Raw genomic sequence first — 18,779 nt, 5'->3', positions numbered from 1 at the left:
CAGAGTTGCAATCCGACACCACACTTGGATTTGTGCCACCTGGTTATCCAGGGACATAAGCTTCTCTAATGTACATACCATTTGATGGGGCCAAGCAGTATGGTGAAAAGGCATATTTAGGCATTGCAGCGCTTCAAGGATAGCAGAGCCATAGCTCATTCTCTGGAACTACTTTGCAATGTTTGCTAGTTCCACCAGCAATTATGAAAATGTTGGGAATACTTGAGGGTCCTGCTGGAGCTGATAGTGGGGCAGGATTGACTAATGTCTCTCTAGCTGCTATGTTATTAGTTGGGACCAGAGGGTCCTTGAGATTGTTCAGTGTGATTACGCGCTCCCATTCTTGACTGCTCCTCCCACCGTTTTCCCAGTTTTTACCCCAACATTAGCAAAGTACAGAGGTGGCTAGGTAATGTATAACCAAAGGGGATGATGGACGGAGTGTTGGACATTGCAAGCACTCACCCCCAGTCAACTGATCTGGGTTTAATCCATCATCATTCTTTAGCTTACTCCACCACCTCAGTTCAGACATGGCCATATGCAAATCAGTCTGACCCTGTGCCTCATGGGAACAGTCCAGCCCGAACTGCCAAGCCATGTCTTCCCTGGACCGGAAACAAGCATCCTAGGACTGGTTTCTGGCTAATCAGCCAGGCTGTCCATCAACTGTTGTTTTTGCATAGGTAATGTATGGCGCACACAAGCTAGTACCAAAAGAGTATTCAGCAGTAGTATTCAAACAGGTGGGTCCTCAAAAGGGGAAGAATGCCACCATACATCTCTAACGGGAAAAATTCCAAACATGACCAGTTTCCCCCCAAGCACTTCAGGCGAGTCAAAAATGTTAACGTCTTGTTTTAGTCTTTGTGTACTTTACTCACAACATTCTTAATATTGTATACACATTTCACAACTTCTTCACACTTCTAGTGACAAACATGTTTCGTCTTTGGATCAATTTCCCACTTACTTCCTCTGTGCTATTCCTATTGCTATGGATTCCAGTATCACATCTTTAACGTAATGATACTACTACTGCTTGAAGTAAATGTAAGATCTTCATGTGTTTTTTACCATTAATGAGCGTGACAAATATCTGGATAAGAAGATGCAGCAGGCGAGTACATATATGCTTGCTCACACATGCGTTCCCTGACATATATGTGGAGCACTCTCCGAATGCATCTTCTATCCAGATAGTTGTCACGTACATTCATGTGAATTAATGGTGAAGAACATCCGAGGACCTTACATGTACTTTAGATGGAGAGATTCTTGATTATCCTTAGTATTTTGCCCTAACCTCAGTGGACCAGGCTGATATTCTTTGTGGTGACATTCAGACATTGCTTGTCAAGGGTGCAGTCGCGGCATCCGAGGTAAGAGAGAGGTGTGGGGTACTGTTCTTTATGCTTCCTGGTCCCCAAGAAAGATTAGAGCTGAAGCTAATTTTTAACCTCAGACTCGCCAATGCGTTCTCAGGAAGGAGAAGTTAAAAAATGATTGCACAGGCCCATGCCCTGTTGACCTTAAACTTTTTTTTTTTTTGGGATAACATTTTATTGATTTTGTCAGTTGCACATACAGGGTTATATTTGTAGCAGCAGCAACATAAAGCACTTTTCTGAATAACTTATAACAAATTACATTCCTTGGTTCAACACTCCCTTACTTAAGTTCTTTCCGTCGCATTGCCAGATCCGCCAGTGGGGATGTACATAGGGACCCTCTGTACCTATTCCACGCTTTCCATTTCTTTTCCCACTTCCTAGGGCATCCCCGAATTATGAAGACTTCCTTTTCAGCTACCATACATCTGTCTAATTCCTGTACCCATGTCCGTATGGATGGCACCCCTGTAGCCCCCCAGTGGCGCGCTATTTCCCGCTTGACCAGGGTGAAGCCCAGCATCACCATCTGCTGCTCTATTTCCGTGAGGTCTGTATCCTCCCATATGTTCAGTAGGCCCACCTGAGGCGTGAGGGTCAGAGTTTTCCCCAGTGCGGTTTGGAGCTTAGTTGTAGCCCCCTCCCATATCGATCGAATCGCGGGACATTCCAATATTGTGTGATAGAAAGTGGCCTCCTGGTGACACCCTCGAATACATAGTGAGTCCTCCCTAGCCCCCATACGCGCAAGAACCACCCCCGTGATATAGGCCCTATGCAGGAAGTTTTTTTGGAGACCTTGAACCTTAAAGACTGGATGGTGTCCTTTTTTAATTCTGTTTTTAAAATGTATTTTTATTAACATTCTCAGTCACATAAGTAACGATACGAGTCATAAACAGAATGGGTACAGCAATGAAAGGATACTATACAGCATGAGAACAACAGTAGGCTACAGGCTCGGGTAGCCAGCCTTGCCACCCACGACTTCCCAACAATCCCAAAAGGGAAGGGGGTGGGCACCCACACCACCCAGCACAGCCAGAGCAAAGACTACCTTCCCTGCAGCGTCCCAGTAGATTCCCACAGGGGCTGCAACTTAAATGCGACTAGAACTCTCCTGTGGATTCCCCCTGAACGGAGCCTTGACTGGTGTGTGATGTAAGGCCATGATAATTCCGCCACAAACCCCAGACCCTATCGAATTTTCGCTGCCAACCGCTAGCTTCATAGATGGATGGTGTCCTTGGTCTTACAAGCCACGTACTTTCATGTGCCCATCCTGCAGGTCCTTTGCTCTGTTGTCGTGTCAATCAATTTTAGATTCTCTATCCTTCCTTTTGGGCTTAACCTCAGCCCCTTTAGTGTTTACAAAGATCATGTTGGTGGTTGCAGTCCATTTTCCCAGTTAAGCTTGATAATTAGCTTCTGAAATGGTGCTGGTCTTGGGCAACAAACAGTTGTGTTGCCTTAAACCAAGGGGTTCTCAGTCAACAAGACAAAATTCCACCTTCAGCCTGTGCAGAGGTTTACCTTTATAGGGCTTTGTTTGACACAGTGGCTGCAAAGATCTTTCCGCCCTCGCAACAAATCCAGGGCATTCAGGCTATGACCTAGATGTTTTCAGGCATGTGCAGTTTTTATGTTACTGATGGTGTGCACTTGTTCTGTCGCTGATGGTGTTGGGACATTTTGGGCTCATGCTGGTGTCTTTTTCAGTGTGATCTCTGCCTTCAGTGGCAGTGTGTGGGGGTGCCTTTGGAACTACTATATTTCAGTGCAAGTAGCTGAGCATCCGGGGTGATGGATGACAAATGTCCACACGGCATGCGGAACACTATTCTACCAACCCCTGTTAGAACTAGCATTGTCAACTCAGGGCTTGAGGTGGCATCTGGGTGATGAGGGTTCAGGGTTCTTTGGTCACCAATAGAGTTTGTCAGAGCTGTGCGCCTTCTGGGTTTTATATGGGGCCGATCAGTCCAAGTCGTAACAGTCAACACAACCACCATGTGGTACTCCAACAAGCAGCACACAGTGGGATCACAGGAGGTTGAGTTAGTGGTTGAACTTCACAGGATCTCTATGGCTATCAGTCACCTAGCGGATTACTTCAACAGTACAGTGAATTAATTCAGTGGGCCTCATCTTGTCAGTCACTACTGGCATCCGCTTCTGTCACAAAGCAATTTGCCCCAGTGGGGTGTGCCCCTGCTAAATCTTTTTGCTACCTCTACATTGGTGTTCTTTGTCAAGTATTCCTAGGCTACATGTCTCCTTATCAGTGAGGCTCACAAATTACATTTTTATCACTCTGATACTGATCCTGTGGGTCCTGATGAAGGTTAGGTGGGATCAGGCTCAGCTCATTCTGATATTCATAGAGGTCTGATACACAGAGCTCAAGAGTTTCAGCATGTCTTCCGCTTTGATTGCCTCTTCTTAAAAATCTGTTGTCCCAGCACCAAATCCGAGTCTTGTATCCAAACCTCCACAAGCTACAATTCTGTGTGTGGAGATTGAGCATCATCTGCTGAGTTTCGATCTTCTGTTGGAATTGATGGATGTAATTTTGGCTGCTCGCCATCCATTCACAAATACATTCATTCTGGCCATTGATCTCAATTTGTCAATTGCGGCAAGGAAAGGCAGAATGACAGTGTAAAGACTAAGCTGTCTATTTTGTCTTTCTCCCAGCAAGGGGTTGCTGTAGGTCCTGTTAAAGGCTACTTATTAGCTCTTTTAGCCTTTCTTTGCTTGCTTGGGGAGCCCTGTTGAAGTCACCCATTGTGATGCCTTTAGTGAAAAGTCTTTCACATATTTTTCTACCAAAACTCTTCATTATGCCACAGTTCAGTATGAATTTTGTCCTTCCTGTTCTGGTGTGTGCTCCCTTCGCACCTTTGAACAGGTGTACCCTTATGCTCTTGAAGGTGAAGAGTGTTTTTCTCATTGATAGCCCTTCAGTACTTTGCTTTATTGCGTTACAACCATAATCAGTCCTGCCCCCAAATAGACAGCTTAAATCCCAAGGGTAACTATAGTAACCACACGGAGGATGAGCGTAGTTCTGTTCTTTTATTAAGATAGCAAGTACAATACACAAAAGGGTGCATGCAGCAGCAAAGCAAGTCTATCTCTGGATCACAGAGGTACATTTCAAGCTCTAGTACAAATACACATTCGTATGACATACAAACATTCTACATTCTATAGTACTAATTCCAATCATTGAAAATAGCCCAGTTACTACACATCCCCCTTCCTTAAAATAAAAGGAAACAAGACCAAAAGAAAAATAAATTAACAAAAGATGCAATTAAAGATAATACAGGAAAGAACAAAAACTAATATCAACAGTGCAGAATTAATCACATACAAAATCCTCAAGAATTTTAGGAGCCTTGATGCATCTACCACATCTGCTGTACCCTTCTGCGAGTCCAACCTCCCTAAGTACACCAGAAAAACCCAAAGGTGTTGAAACCTCGTCGTAGCACCTTCACGCTCATTACCACCTCGGGTACGCCCAAGTCGTCTCCTGGCACCGTCTCGGAGAAAGTGACCTCTTTCTCTCCCAAACTCCTCTATTTCCTTAACAGTGGGCAACAAATCCATCTACCAGTAACTGCCCCTTCCCTTCACCTTAACATTATTTTCCAAATTCAGAGCCCTGATGTCGTGCAAGGTGGATGCGACTCATGTGGTGGACGCTACCATAATGCAAAACCACTGTGTTCCGCATGACTTTAGTCACAGTTTTAGGTTCAGAAAATCGACAGTGCAGTTTTCCAACTTTTTTACCACACTTCACCCTGACTAGCTGTCCAACATCCAAACAAACTTCTTTGGTGCCATGCTTGGCAACCAAATATGCTTTATTCTTACTCTGCGAGCTCGCAATACACTCCCTCACCTGATCACTGTCCCACTTGTACCTCCTGCTTCTACCCATCCATCCAGGATTAATCTTACAATAGGGAAATATTCCTTGCATCAGACCAAACGGACTTTCTCCAACCGTATCATGGATTGTTACTCTAAGACCAAATGCATTTATCCAGTTCGTTGTCCCAATTTTTATTGCCTTTGCTTGCTAACTGCAACACACCCTTAACTCTGTTATCTCTTAACTCTGTTATCTCTCTCCACTACAGAATTACCTCTAGGATGGTACAAAGCGGAGAATCTTTCTTCAGCGCCAGTCATTTCCATACATTTTTTCATGATATCAGATTTAATCTGTACACCATTATCTGTGAGGATGGATGCGGGGAAACCTTCCCTAATGAAACATTTTTCAAGGAACCTGACAACAGTATCGGTGTCAACCTTCTTGACAACTTCCACTTCAATCCTTCTAGAAAATAAATCTACCAAAACCAGAATGTACTTAATGCAGCTATCTTGCCATGGCATGGGTCCCATAATATCTAAGGCAACCTCTTCCCAAGGTAAATTAAGACAGCTTAAAGAAGATGGAGGATTGAGTGCCTTTTGCGACTTATCGGAACACTAACAACTTACACAAGAATGTACGAATCTTTCAATTTCCATATCCACACTGGGCCACCAATACAGTGCCTCAATGTTCTTTTTCGTCCTGGAAACACCAGGGTGCTCTTCATGTCCAATGCAAATGATTCTTTGACACATACCTGTAGGAGGAATAATTTTTTATCCTCTACACACAAATTCATCGTCTAGGCTTAATTCGTCCCTCACTTCCCAGAATGCTCTCAGCTCCGGGTTAACCTTGCATTCATTCGACCATCCATTAGAAATCCTATACTTTACTGCTAAGTAAGGTTTTGTCCTTCTCATATTCATCCCTCCATTTAACTCTTGGCAATCGACACATGTCAGAAAATATGCTGGCTACGCAAAAATCACTCCAGGGATATAGATCAATTTCTGTCAAAGGCAATGACAATCTGCTGAGGAAATCAGCGATTATGTTCTTAATGCCAGGAACATATTGCACTTCGTACATGAAATCTTGGAGCCTCATGGATAACCTATCTATCCTGGCAGAAGCTCTACATAAACCCTCCGTGGTAAGTAGCTTGGTCAAAGGTTTCTGGTCAGTGCGAAGAACGAACTTCTTCCCCCAAATGAACTTCAGGAAATGTTCCATGGCCCATACGCACCCTAAAGTCTCCCGCTCTATAATAGAGTACTTCTCCGTTGGAGACAATGAGCGTGAAGCAAAAGCCACAACCACCTCTTTGCCACTCTCTGACAACTGGGATAACACACCACCCAATCCTGTACCACTGTCATCCGTGGTGACAAAGGTATCGGCACAAGGGTCAAAGCCTTGTAACGTGGGAACATTAGAAATGGTCCTTTTGATTTCCATTAAAGCGTTCTGGCAGGCATCACTCCACACAAAAGCAACTTTACTCTTCATTAATTGACGCATCTCATAAGTTTCCTGAGAAAAATGATTAACAAATTTCGAATAAAATTCTTCTAAGCCAAGGAAAGATCTCAGATCATCCTTCGATTTGGGTACAGGGGCATTAACAATGGCATCAAAAGCTTGTTTTTGGGTTTGATGCCACAGTCAAAAATGTCATGCCCTAGGTAAATAACTGATTTTTCTGCAAATGTACACTTGCTACCCTCCGCTGACAGCCCATTAGTCATAAGAATCGTAAGTACTTCCCTGAGAATATCATCATGGTGGGTTTTGTCCTTAACCATTACTAAAATGTCATCCTGAAAGCATACCACTTCTGGAATGTGACCAAACAATTTTGATATCAACCTTTGAAACACTGCAGCAACAAGCCAAACGAAAAGGCATTCATTTATAGCAGCCAGAAGGTGTACAAAATGTAGTGAAATGTCTACTCTCTGTATCTAGAACAACTTGGTGGTATGCCGCAGATAGATCTAAAGTGGAAAACCACTTGGCGTGCCGCGTTAAGGATAGCCTTTCGTCGATTCTGGGAAGGGGAAACTGATCCACCAAGATGTTGTGGTTAAGATACCTCAAGTCAACACACAAACGAGCCATTCCATTGGATTTGCGGGCAACAACCAATTTAGAAACCCATTCTGATGCTTCCACAGGTTTAGTTACATTGGCCTTCAATAATTTATCCAACTCTGCTTTGACTTCTTCTCTAACTATGAAAGGAATGTTTCGTGCTTTATGTACTTTCTGAACAGCTCCTTGCTTCAATTGTATCTGGTGAGTAAACCCCTTAAGTTTTCCTATTTTGCCTGCAAAAACTGTAGGAAATTCTTGTAGTACCCACTTTTTGGTGTCCTTTCCATCACACTCAATAAGAACCTGTTCTTTACTGTTAGGATCAAGGATAATGTTTAAACCTTTCTGGCCCTTCCACCCGAATACTGATAGTCTTTCTTTAGAAATGTAACATTTTCCTGTGGTATGTCTTTCCTTGAAACGGAACAGCAAAATTCCATAGCCTAAGAGGTCGATTTTTTTCACCAGTGTAACTCTCCGGTGAAAAATCATTAGGTTCTAGCCAATTGGCAATATTACTTGTGAAATGCTTTTCCTATATACCCTGGGAAATGATCGTGTACGGGGACCCTGATTCTGCTGAAAGTTGAATTGTGCTGCCGCTTAAGGAAACGTGACATAAGGGTTTAGAAGAACAGTGGTCAGAAATATTAAGTACCACCTTTATCGTCTGAATGAATTTGGTTTGAACCTCTTCCTCACCAGAGCTCGAGTATGTGTCCTCCTCCCCTTCTTGCACACAAGCAACTTTACCTTAAGATTTCTTTTTTGATTTCCTTTTGCAAACTATGGCAAAGTGCCCAATGATGCCACACTCAAGACACTTTGCTAATTTTGATAGATGTCCTGCAAAGTCAGCAGAGTGTGAGAACATGCCACATCTGTAACATACTAGGTTGCCACTTCTTTCAGGTTCGAAATTTTCTCCCTTCTTGTCTGCCCTGTAATCCCGGTAACGCTTGTGCCCAGGTTTGCTAACAGAAATTTGTGCCACCAGGTCAGTAGCCTTCTTACCGTGGAAGAGAGTGGCTTTCGCACAATGCTCAGACAACTCTGCCTTTTTTACCATGACAACAATATCTTTGAGACCACCCTCCCCTTCCACCAATAATCTGTCTTGCATGGTTTGTGTTTAGTATACAGAACCACCTGGTCACTAATGAATTCATCATGTAATTGCGCAAACGTGCATTTGCTAGCTAACTTCTTTAAAGCCGAAACATGTTCCTCAATATTTTCGTGCTTTTCTTGTTTTCTCTGAAAGAAAGTGTCTAGTAACAGCAATACAAACAGAGAGAGAAAAATGGTAATCAAGATCTAAAATCGCTGCTTCAAATACATCAAGATCACCTCCCACCCTTTTAGGCTTTTGTAATTCATTATAGAGACGCAGACCTTCAGAACCTCTAGAATACATAAGAATCCTTTTTTTTCTTTCTGGCGCAAAATTTCCATTAAGGTCTTCAAGGTTAGCTATGTAATTAAGGAAATACTCCTTCCAGTTATTCCAAGAAACGAGGGGTTCTCCAGGTGTGGGTAAAAATTCCTTTGGGGAATTAATGTGCATTGAAGATCCATTGGAATCCCCCACTGCTGTGCTTGTTTGTGGAGAGCACATGACTGACAGGTAACAGTAGCTTGAAGATCACTCCCGCTTTCGTGTGCCGGGAGGGTGGCGCTGTTGAAGATGGTGGCGTTGCCACGACTCCTCTATTACTTTCGCACCCTACATATGGGTGCCGGCGTCGTACTTCCAACGGCTTAGGGCGATGTCCACGGGCTTCATTTGGGGCTCCGGGAGAAGGCGGGTGGCGTTGACCACCCTGCGGCGGCCGAGGGCGGAAGGGGGCCTGGCAGTCCCGGACTTCGAGTGGTACTATCTGGCGGCCCAACTCCAGTGGCTTACGCAGGCGGTTGCCAGAGAATACCGGGGCCCGGAGGGCCCACAGGGCAGGCTGATTCCGCGACATGTGCTAGCCTTCATAGTCTTACAGCAGAGGCTGGACCTTGACCTGCTCACGTTGGAAGAGCGTACACTCCGGCTGTGTTGGAACCGATGCCAGAGGAGGGCGGCGATAACTCGCCCATATGCCCCGGAGATTCCTTTGGGGATGTGTACGGCGTTCCCGCATGGAGGCGATTGGTCTGGGCTGGCTGTTTGGGAGGAGTTGGGTGTGCAGATGGTGGGTGACTTATTCCGGGAGGGGGTGCTGCTGCCGTTCCAAGAGTTGCAGGACTCCTATGGGCTCCCACGTGGGGACTTCTTGCTTCACGCGGCCCTGGTAGCGAGCCTTCAGCGGCACTGGAATGCGGGGCTCTCGGAGCCGCCGGTCGCTGCGGGTTGCCAATATGTAGTGATGGCAGCGGGGACGTCCAAGGCCATTACTTGCCTATACCGCAGGCTGGCGATGGAAGGCTTGCCGCCTCTTGCCACCTTGAGGGGCAAGTGGGAGTTGGACCTTGAGAAACCGATCCCCGAGACTACCTGGTCCACACTGGTGCGGCGGGCCTGGAAGGGAACGCGTAATGCCCGGTTCCAGTTGGTGCAATTTTTCACGTTGCACAGGGCGTATTTGACACCGGTGAAAATATTGCAATTTTTTGGGGGGGCGCACTCGCAGTGCCCGCGGTGCGGAAGAGAGGGCGCTGATTTTCGTCACATGTTTTGGTCCTGCGTCCAGCTGGGTGATTATTGGGCAGAGGTCATGGATTGCCTTAATCAGGTGACGGACCGAGCTATTGACCCGGACCTGGGGGCCTGCTTGCTGCTTTGGTTCCCGCACACCCGCCGGACGAAGGTCACTAGCAAGTTTTACGACTTAGGATTGATAATGGCCAAGAGGGAACTGACTATGCACTGGAAGTCCAGGACGGGGCCTAGCTTCTTGCGATGGAGGGCGGCCTTTGTGCGTTGGGCGGGGGCTGAGGGTGCGCTCCGGTTGCAATTAGCTCTTCGGCGTGATGACGAAAAGGCGTTGGCGACGGCCCGGGCGTGGGAGGCGCTGGTGGTGGAACTTCAGGGGCTGATGGCTGACAATGGGGTAGAGGGGGACACATCTGGCGGGCAGGAGGAGGTGGTGAATGGGGAGTAGAAGGGGAGTAGTAGTGATCGCTGGCAACGAAGCTGTGGCTAAGTGTACGGGAAAGACATGGATTTCTAGTGGAGGGCGAGTACCCATGTCTGATTTATGGCAGGGAAGGGGCACATCGGGAGCGAGGTGAAAGACAGGAGGCACACTGACATGGGGTGGGGAGGGAGGGGGGGGGCCGGTATGGGCCGGAAGCTCATTCTCCCGGTTGTTGGCTGGTAACTTTATGTGTACTAAACATTCTTTGGCCGTGGAGGAAGCGGGTTTGTACTGTGTTGTTGCTATGAAAACAATAAAAAATGTTTCAACAAAAAAAACAGTAGCTTGAAGATGAACAAATCGGACAGTGCTATGAGAAATGTCACTTGCAGCAGAAAGCCAGTAAAGAAATCCAAATATCCAGTGAAGTATAGAGAAAAGGAAAGTACTTCCAAACGCTGCAAACACTGTAGAACTTAAAAATTCTATACTGAATATACTGCAGTACTGTAATTCCTTTGCATGTACTTGGGAATCACAACTGAAAACCTGCATCGAATCGGAAAACTAGCGCCGGGGAGACAAGTTCAGAGGTCTGTTACAACTCACTGAAATTGACGAAAAGGAAATAAAAATGCCCACCGTGCGTGCCCTCTTGACGCAGTGACATAGGGTGACCTTTTCACTAAGCGAGACGCAACATGGACCTTACTTACTGTTGCTGTCAAGCGCTGTGTAGCGTCACGCAGAGAAGGCTGCACACGCGGTGGTGTTTCGCCATGGAGACGGTGGAATAAAGAAGCGTGCTGTGAATGTGGGATTTTAATGTCCCGGTGCAGGTCGTTAGAAGAAACCGTTGGTAAGCAGCGCAGTGCCACGCTTACTTGAATAAAGGTCCCAAACTTCTTGAAGCGCCTAAATCCACGTAATTATGCCACCGGCTGTATCCAATGGCAAACGGTAGAAGTTTGCTGCAGTAGCGTAGTATCCCAGAAACTGATCACGAAGAAACAATGAAAAGGTGGAATTCAATAAGATCAGAAACGTGGGCTCCTTAAGCTCGCCAGCTCATCGCCAAAATTCATTTAGGAACCACACGGAGGATGAGCGTAGTTCTGTTCTTTAAAGATAGCAAGTAGAATACACAAAAGGTTGCATGCAGCAGCAAAGCAAGTCTATCTCTGAATCACAGAGGTACATTCCAAGCTCTAGTACAAATACACATTCCTGTGGCATACTTACATTCTATAGTACTAATACCAACCATGGAAAATAGCCCAGTTACTACAGTAGCCCTTAGTTTCTACGTAGATAGGACTGAGGAGTACTGAGTCGCGGGGTCAGGTCTTTGTTGAGTTTACTGGTGGGAAAACTGAGGGTGTTGTGGTGGATTGCCCGCTTCATAAGGCTTTAAGTTTTAGTCAGTAAGGATCATCCTGAAAGCCATTGGATGCATTCCATCAGGATGAAGGCCTTTTCAACGGCCTTGGCTCAGATTGTTCTTGTCTTAGAAATCAGGCCAGCCTCCATGTGAGCTCTTGTCCATAATATCAACTACTGTATCAACTCTCTGGTGCATAGGTAGGTTTATTTTGTAAACTTGGTCCCACAGGACTTTGGGGTGCAGAGTCCACTCCAGAGACCCTCCTCCTTGATGTGGCATTGCCTTTGTATTGATTCACAAGTTAAAGAATCAGATTAGACCTACCCATCAGATCAAGAATTTACTTACATTCCACAATCCAGATTCCTCATCACCCACCCACCATTCTGTGCAGTGAACATTTTGTAAGTATTAAGGTTTCAGGTTATGTCACACACAGTCGTTCCGTGCTCTCCATGCCACTGAAGTCCTGGCTGATGAGGGCTGAAAGCCCGAAACCGGTCCTAGGATGATTGGTTCCAGTCCAGGGAGGACCTGGCCTGGCAGTTCGGGCTGAACTGTTCCCATTGGGAGCAGGGTCAAGACTGATTTGCATAGGGCTGGGTCCAAACTGGAATGGCATGGTGAACAAAAAAACAAGGGATTTAGGCCCAGATCTCTGTACTGGTGTGAATGTATGACATTGTTCTGCATTCTGTCCATCGATTGTTCTTTTTGCATTTGTCACCCCGAGTGGGCTGTGTATGCCCAGACATGGGTCCTGTTCTCTCCATCCCACTGGAGTCAAGCTATCCTGGCTGATGAGGGCTAAAAGCACGAAACCGGTCCTAGGATGCTTAGTTCCTGTCCAGGGAGGACCTGGCCTGGCAGTTTGGGCTGGAATGTTCCCATTGGGAGCAGGATCAAGACTGATTTCCATATGGCTGGGTCCAGACTGGAATGGCATGGTGAGCAAAAAAACAATGGATTTAGGCCCATATCTCTGTACTGGGGTGAATGTATGACATTGTTCTGCATTCTGTCCATCAATTGTTCTTTTTGCAAATGTCACACACACTCTCAGCATATATAATTTGTCAGTTACCCTCGGTGTCTGACTAAATTGACGTCCGCACACAGACATGGCGCCTATATGTCACGCTGTCGTCATTTACAAGCCAAGGGTAATGTCACCATCTGCTAGCGCGCAGGAGCTATTGCAGAACATTTTCCAGATCCAGTCTTGTCTGGCGAGGTACCTGCAGCTACAGTACACACCAGAAAACTTGTTCTTCCTGAAGCATGTTTATAGTCAGTTTGTGCCTATCTAGGTTTGTTACAACCTTCCCTGTTTTGGCAAAATTCTTCAGCCCTTTGATATTTCAGGTGTGCAAGTGGAGATCCTGAGTTAAGACAGCACTACTCAGACTGTTTTGTGATTACAATGTGTCATTCAGCTAGCCCTTTTGTGCTACGTGCTTGTTGTTGTACAACCCTCATTCCCAACCCTGTGCCTAACAGCGAAACTACACAAATAACCTTAGAGGACTAGTCTGTCCATAGCCAAATGGTCACACTGCTTAGGTCCCTTATCTTCCAGGCTTACATTACTCGAACACAGAGCGTGACGATACAGGGAAGAGCACAGCTGCAGAAACACCACTGGTCTACGGACTTCTGCTTCTCATCAGTGAGACAGCCTGAATGGCAGCCAGAAGCAACCACAAACCTATGCTGACTCCATGGCACAGGACGGGTGATCAACACTGGGGCTATCCATAGCATAGTACTCTCCCTCATGTGATACTGTTGACTCGATTAAACCATATCTGGGCCGCAAAGCTCCTTATAGAGCAACCATATCTGCTTGTGGTTCCTTCCTCCCCCTTTTTGGGCCTTCTAATAACCTTGCAGGTTTTTAGGTCTCGCCTGAGTCAGCGCATGCGCTGCTCTGGCGAGACATTTAGTAGCTGGGTTTTAAAAGTGCTACCCACAGGCTTTTGCCGGCCACCAGCTTGCTGTTACGCGCACAAGCACGCGCGACGTGCACATCTGCCATCTGGCTTTCTGTAATGGCTCATTAAGCCTTACAGCGCGCGCGTGAATCCCCTACCCCCTCCCTTCTCCCACTCCCTCCCCGTCAGCTTCATTTTTCTTTCACTTTCGCGCGGCCGTGTCACTTTCACAGCCGCGCGGCCATTGCTTGTTTTCTTTATTTTTGTCAAATTACATATTTTTTTGTGTGCTTTTTGTTGCGGAGTCAAATGGCGCTTTATTTCTTCATTGCGCGGCATTCCACAGTTTCTTTAGTATTAAATATGGCGACCGCACGTCTGGTTTGGTAGGCACAGCTCGTCACTCATGTTTTAGTTCCTTTTTTTTGCGGCCGGGTGATTACATCCCTATATTAGCTTTGTATTATTTACTCTGCTTCCGGTCCTTTGGTGCTTTACTCGGCCCATGAAAAGATAACCAAGCAGTCCAAGTGCATGCCACTAAAGCACACCAAGCACGGGTCCTTGTTTTCTTTATTTTTGTCAAATTACATATTTTTTAGTTTGCTTTTTGTTGCGGAGTCAAATGGCGCTTTATTTCTTAATTGCACGGCATTCCACGCTTTATCTTTAGTATTTAATATGGCGGCCACACGCCTGTTTTGGTAGGCACAGCTCGTCACTCATCTTTTAGTTCCTTTTCTTTGCGACCGGGTGATTACTTCCCCATATTAGCTTTGTATTATTTACTCTGCTTCCGGTCCTTCGGTGCTTTACACTGTCCGCATCTTCGCAGAATACTACAGCCAAAGATGGTTTATTGCCTACTACTTTGCTTTACTATCGTTCAAGAAAGGGAAAAATAATCAACAAAATCTGCTGTTACATTACCACAAGCATTACAAAGGGGCAGTCCGTCCGCTCTACACAAAACAATTTAAAAAAAAAATACATTAGTGGGCTTCAAACATTACTGATAAATGTAGCATGTATCCAAATATTTCATGTGTAGTTAGATTTTTGTTTCTTTGTTGGTGCTTTACTGTCTCTTCTCCATAAACATCTTTGTTCAAAACCTCAACCACCTTTCAGATTTGTGGTATCCTATGTCTTCTAAATTATGTTCTGCCACTTCTTTTTCCTAAGATATCGCTGGCAAAAACGCAATGTCGCTTTTGCTAAGTAAACTAACTTAGCTATGAATTTTGCCTGAATTGTATAATGTATGATGTGCAACCGCGCTAAAAGTATGATTTTCAGATCAGACTCCTTTTTAATGTGCACGTAAACAGACTTAAACAAGCATTGGCATTGCCAATAGGTCTCGCCTTGGGGACTTTATAAGTGTTTAGCCAAGCAACAGTTGTTGTTTCACCAAGGATATTGTGCTGCATACTTAAATACTTATAAGGTCCCAAAAGCGAAACCTATTGGCTATACCAATGCTTGTTTTCATTGCATGGGCCAGTACTGAGATGGCAGTTTTAGGTCAAAGTTTCTTTCTCCACAAAAAGCCCAATTTTTTTTCAGAAAGCTCTATCTTGTCAGTGATTATCAAGCTTATAGAAGCTTCACAATTTATTTTTGAATGTCTGTGAACAGAAAAAATGGTAGCAGAATGCCCTGCCTTTTCACACTCTCGAAAGGTAGACAAAGTAGTTGCACTGTTATTTGATTTTTATGATTGGCCACCACTTTATAATGTGTATATTGACCATGAAAAGATTTCAGGTCTGTTGTCAAGGAAAAACTAAGTACCTTTGCAATGCTATTTCTGTGTCTGTATCTGCTGTAAAATTGAAAAATGCAAGAAAAGCATTGCTCTTTTGATGGTGCCGGCCTCCCGACCCTACAGTCTTTGCTCTCCTATGCCCACGGCAACTACCACCATAGAACTCCATCTCCTGCAGAACCACATCTCCACAATGCTGAACTTACAAAACTAGCATTACACCTCTACCACAATAACTGCAGCACGGCCACTGTAACACTACAGCATGAACTTCCTGATTCCCACATTGGGTACGCCCAAAGTGCCCAGTGGTGTTCCTTAGCCAGACACAGGCGCATCACACAAAAACATAACACCCTGACAATGCTAAACCTGTTGCACTTGTTAATGCTTGCTAAGTGTCGGCACGAGAAATCTGAATCTTGCAGCCCAGAAATAGTCAACGTACAGTGCAGAAGAAGGTAACAGTGTGCATATTCAGATACACAGCGAATCAAACTCAATGAGAATTGTGTGAAACAAACCTAAATGTATATAAATGTAAGTTGACTAATTGGTATTTGCCTCTATTGTCTTGCTCACATTCTATGCCTGCCCAATTATACTTTTATTCTTTCTTGCAGATATGCCAACATCTCCCAAGTATCTCTGATGTTAAAGCTCATGCTCAACATTCTTTAAACATGCTTCCCTCTGAACACAGGAAGCTGCATAACCCCAAGCCATATAAGGTATATGTTAACTTTATATTTGTTGGTTAATTAACACCAAAGTCCACTAACACTCTTTCCACACTGCATGCCATGATCCTGAAATACATCCTCAAGAAAACACAGACAAATCTTGCTCATCCCCAGAATACATTAACTCAACTTTACGTACTTTGCAATCCCATATCTTCCCGTTTCTTTTGCTTTATATTTGAGTTAGGGGTAGGTGAGACTTCGGTAAAGTGGAAATAAAATCCCTTTTGATACTTTTTACTTCAGATTGTGCAGCTCCTCCCTCTCTCCATGTCTCTCCATGGTCTTCTGTGTATGTGCGAGCTTTGGTACCCAATGCTCTTCAAGTGGTGTCTTCAAAGATTGTTGGTGCTAATCATGGTACAGGAGAGGGATTACCAGCCAGCCTTACGATGGGGAATGAACAACCAAAGTTCTTTTGTAGGTTGCATCTATGTTATTGTGGCGTTTCCCGTTGAAGTGCAAGGATTAGGTGTGTAGTATAACACTCCTGGAGAAATTTGGAGAAGTAGTGGTGTTCTCCTGTATTGCAAATAGTGCTTCCACCTTGCTGCTACTGCAAGCAGTACAGGTAAAACGTGTCAGCAAGGCCACCCAAGATGACAACAAATAGATATTGTACACCAGACTTTTCATTAATTAATTGCCCCGTCCAAATATGCTTCTTTCTTAGATTTATTATGTAGCACCAATTGTCTACCAGTGCCCTATCCCAGCACTTGAATAGGGTGTTTTGTGTGTTTTACAATGAATCCTTCAAAACCAAAGTGGATGATGGACGGAGTGTTGAACATTGCAAGCACTCACCCCCAGTCAACTGATCTGGGTTTAATCCATCATCATTCTTTAGGTCACTCCGCCACCCCAGTTCAGACTTGGCCATATGCAAATCATTCTGATCCTGTCCCTCATGGGAACAGTTCATCCCGAACTGCCAAGCCATGTCTTCCCTGGACCGGAAACAAGCATCCTGGGACAGGTTTCTGGCTAATCAGCCATCATCAGCCAGGCTAGCATGAATCCAGTGGCAAAGTGAGCAAGGGACCCACGTCTGGGCATACCCTGCCATCTTAGGCGAAGACTGATTTGCATACGGCCAGGTCTAAACTTGGGTGGCATGGTGAGCAAAATAATGATGGATTTAACCCAGATCTATTGACTGGGTGTGAATGTTTTGATTTGTTTTGCATTCCGTCCATCAATTGTGTCTTTTGCTTTACAATTAATCCTGACCTCAAATGGAGGAAACTTTTCATAAATTGCCTTGAACTGTATTTGTGAATTCCCAATCCATTAGGATGTGGCCAAGTGGGAGTAAATAAATCTTAAATAGTCACTGGTCGGTTCAACTCTTTGAAGTTTAATTTTGAGGGATGAACGGGCTCATGCGGAATAATTTGTGCATAAAAGAAATAGTTTTTTTGTGCAAAAAAAACCAGAAGGTTTTTTAGAAGAACCCTCACCCACCAACCTAGTTGGTGGCATGCTTCATCATCCAGTTGCCACCCAAGATGCCAAGTGCATACCGGGTGTGCTACGCTGCCTGATTACAGCGGAGCTGGTTTTTTTCTGTGTAAGGTGATGGTGATGGATTAAAACTATCTTCAGGATCCCTTTCCTACAGGAGAAACTTTTAATACAGGAGCTCTGTGATAGGATTAAAAATTAGGGAGTACGGATATGGTAGTTATGTTCGAGGCATATGAGCTGCAGATTACACACTATGCATAGATCGCCATCTGGTGTTGGGCCTGAATGTTTGCACTTGTTTTTGTCCTGGAAAGTCTTTGGAAGTCACGAGGTAGCTGACTCCTCCTTAGGATCATAGTGCGCATGGGCATCGGCTCCATCCTCAGATAGTTTTTTTCCGCCATCGGGCTCTGATGTGTTTCTCGCGCTCCAGTTTGGAACCTTTACCGATTCCTGTTTCGACACGCAATCCTTCACCCTTTCGACGGTATTGTCTCGATCGCGAACCCTAATCGGCCCGCATCTCTACAAGTCTTCGATTCCGGTCGTCGAAGAAGGCCTTCGGGCCAACCTGAGCCTTGGCATCTGGCTCATGGAAAGAACGCCTTTCAAAAAGTGTCCTCGATGTGGGTCGAAGTTTCCTCACACCGATCTCCATGAGGTGTGTAACCTCTGCCTCTCTCGGGAGCACGAGGCCAGAGACTGCCTAGCTTGTGCCTCTTTCCGCTCGAAGAAGACCATCCGGGATCGACTAGCTCGATGGGCCATGGCTCGCTCGTCGAGTTCGATCCCCGACAACCTCTTCCAAGAGGTCGTCGATGTGCCAGAGGAGCAGGTCGAAGAAGGTCTATCAGCGTCTCCGAAGCCAATGACTCCGACGTCGAAGAAGTGACTCTGGCTCAACGGGTCGTAAGTCATGACGTCGACCCCGACCTTCTCACTACAACAACAAAGGCTTCGGTAACACCTTCACCTTCGGGCTCAGGTGCACACCGACACACTGCTTCCCATGCCCCG

General features: G+C 45.3%; 1 protein-coding gene across 1 annotated transcript in view; it reads left to right on the top strand.

Annotated features, from left to right (window-relative positions):
- The window catches only part of NAPRT (nicotinate phosphoribosyltransferase), a 306,647-nt gene that overhangs the window by 271,456 nt on the left and 16,412 nt on the right, over positions 1-18,779 (top strand). The window contains exon 12 of the mRNA XM_085604693.1: positions 16,173-16,280. Within this exon, the coding sequence (XP_085460819.1) occupies positions 16,173-16,280 (108 nt within the window). The remainder of the gene's footprint in view (positions 1-16,172; positions 16,281-18,779) is intronic.

This window comes from Triturus cristatus, chromosome 5_1 (assembly GCF_964204655.1).
Source record: "Triturus cristatus chromosome 5_1, aTriCri1.1, whole genome shotgun sequence".
In the NCBI taxonomy this organism is placed as follows: Eukaryota; Metazoa; Chordata; class Amphibia; order Caudata; family Salamandridae; genus Triturus; species Triturus cristatus.
The sequence above is the reverse complement of the archived record's forward strand: the minus strand, read 5'-3'. Positions and strand labels throughout refer to the sequence as shown.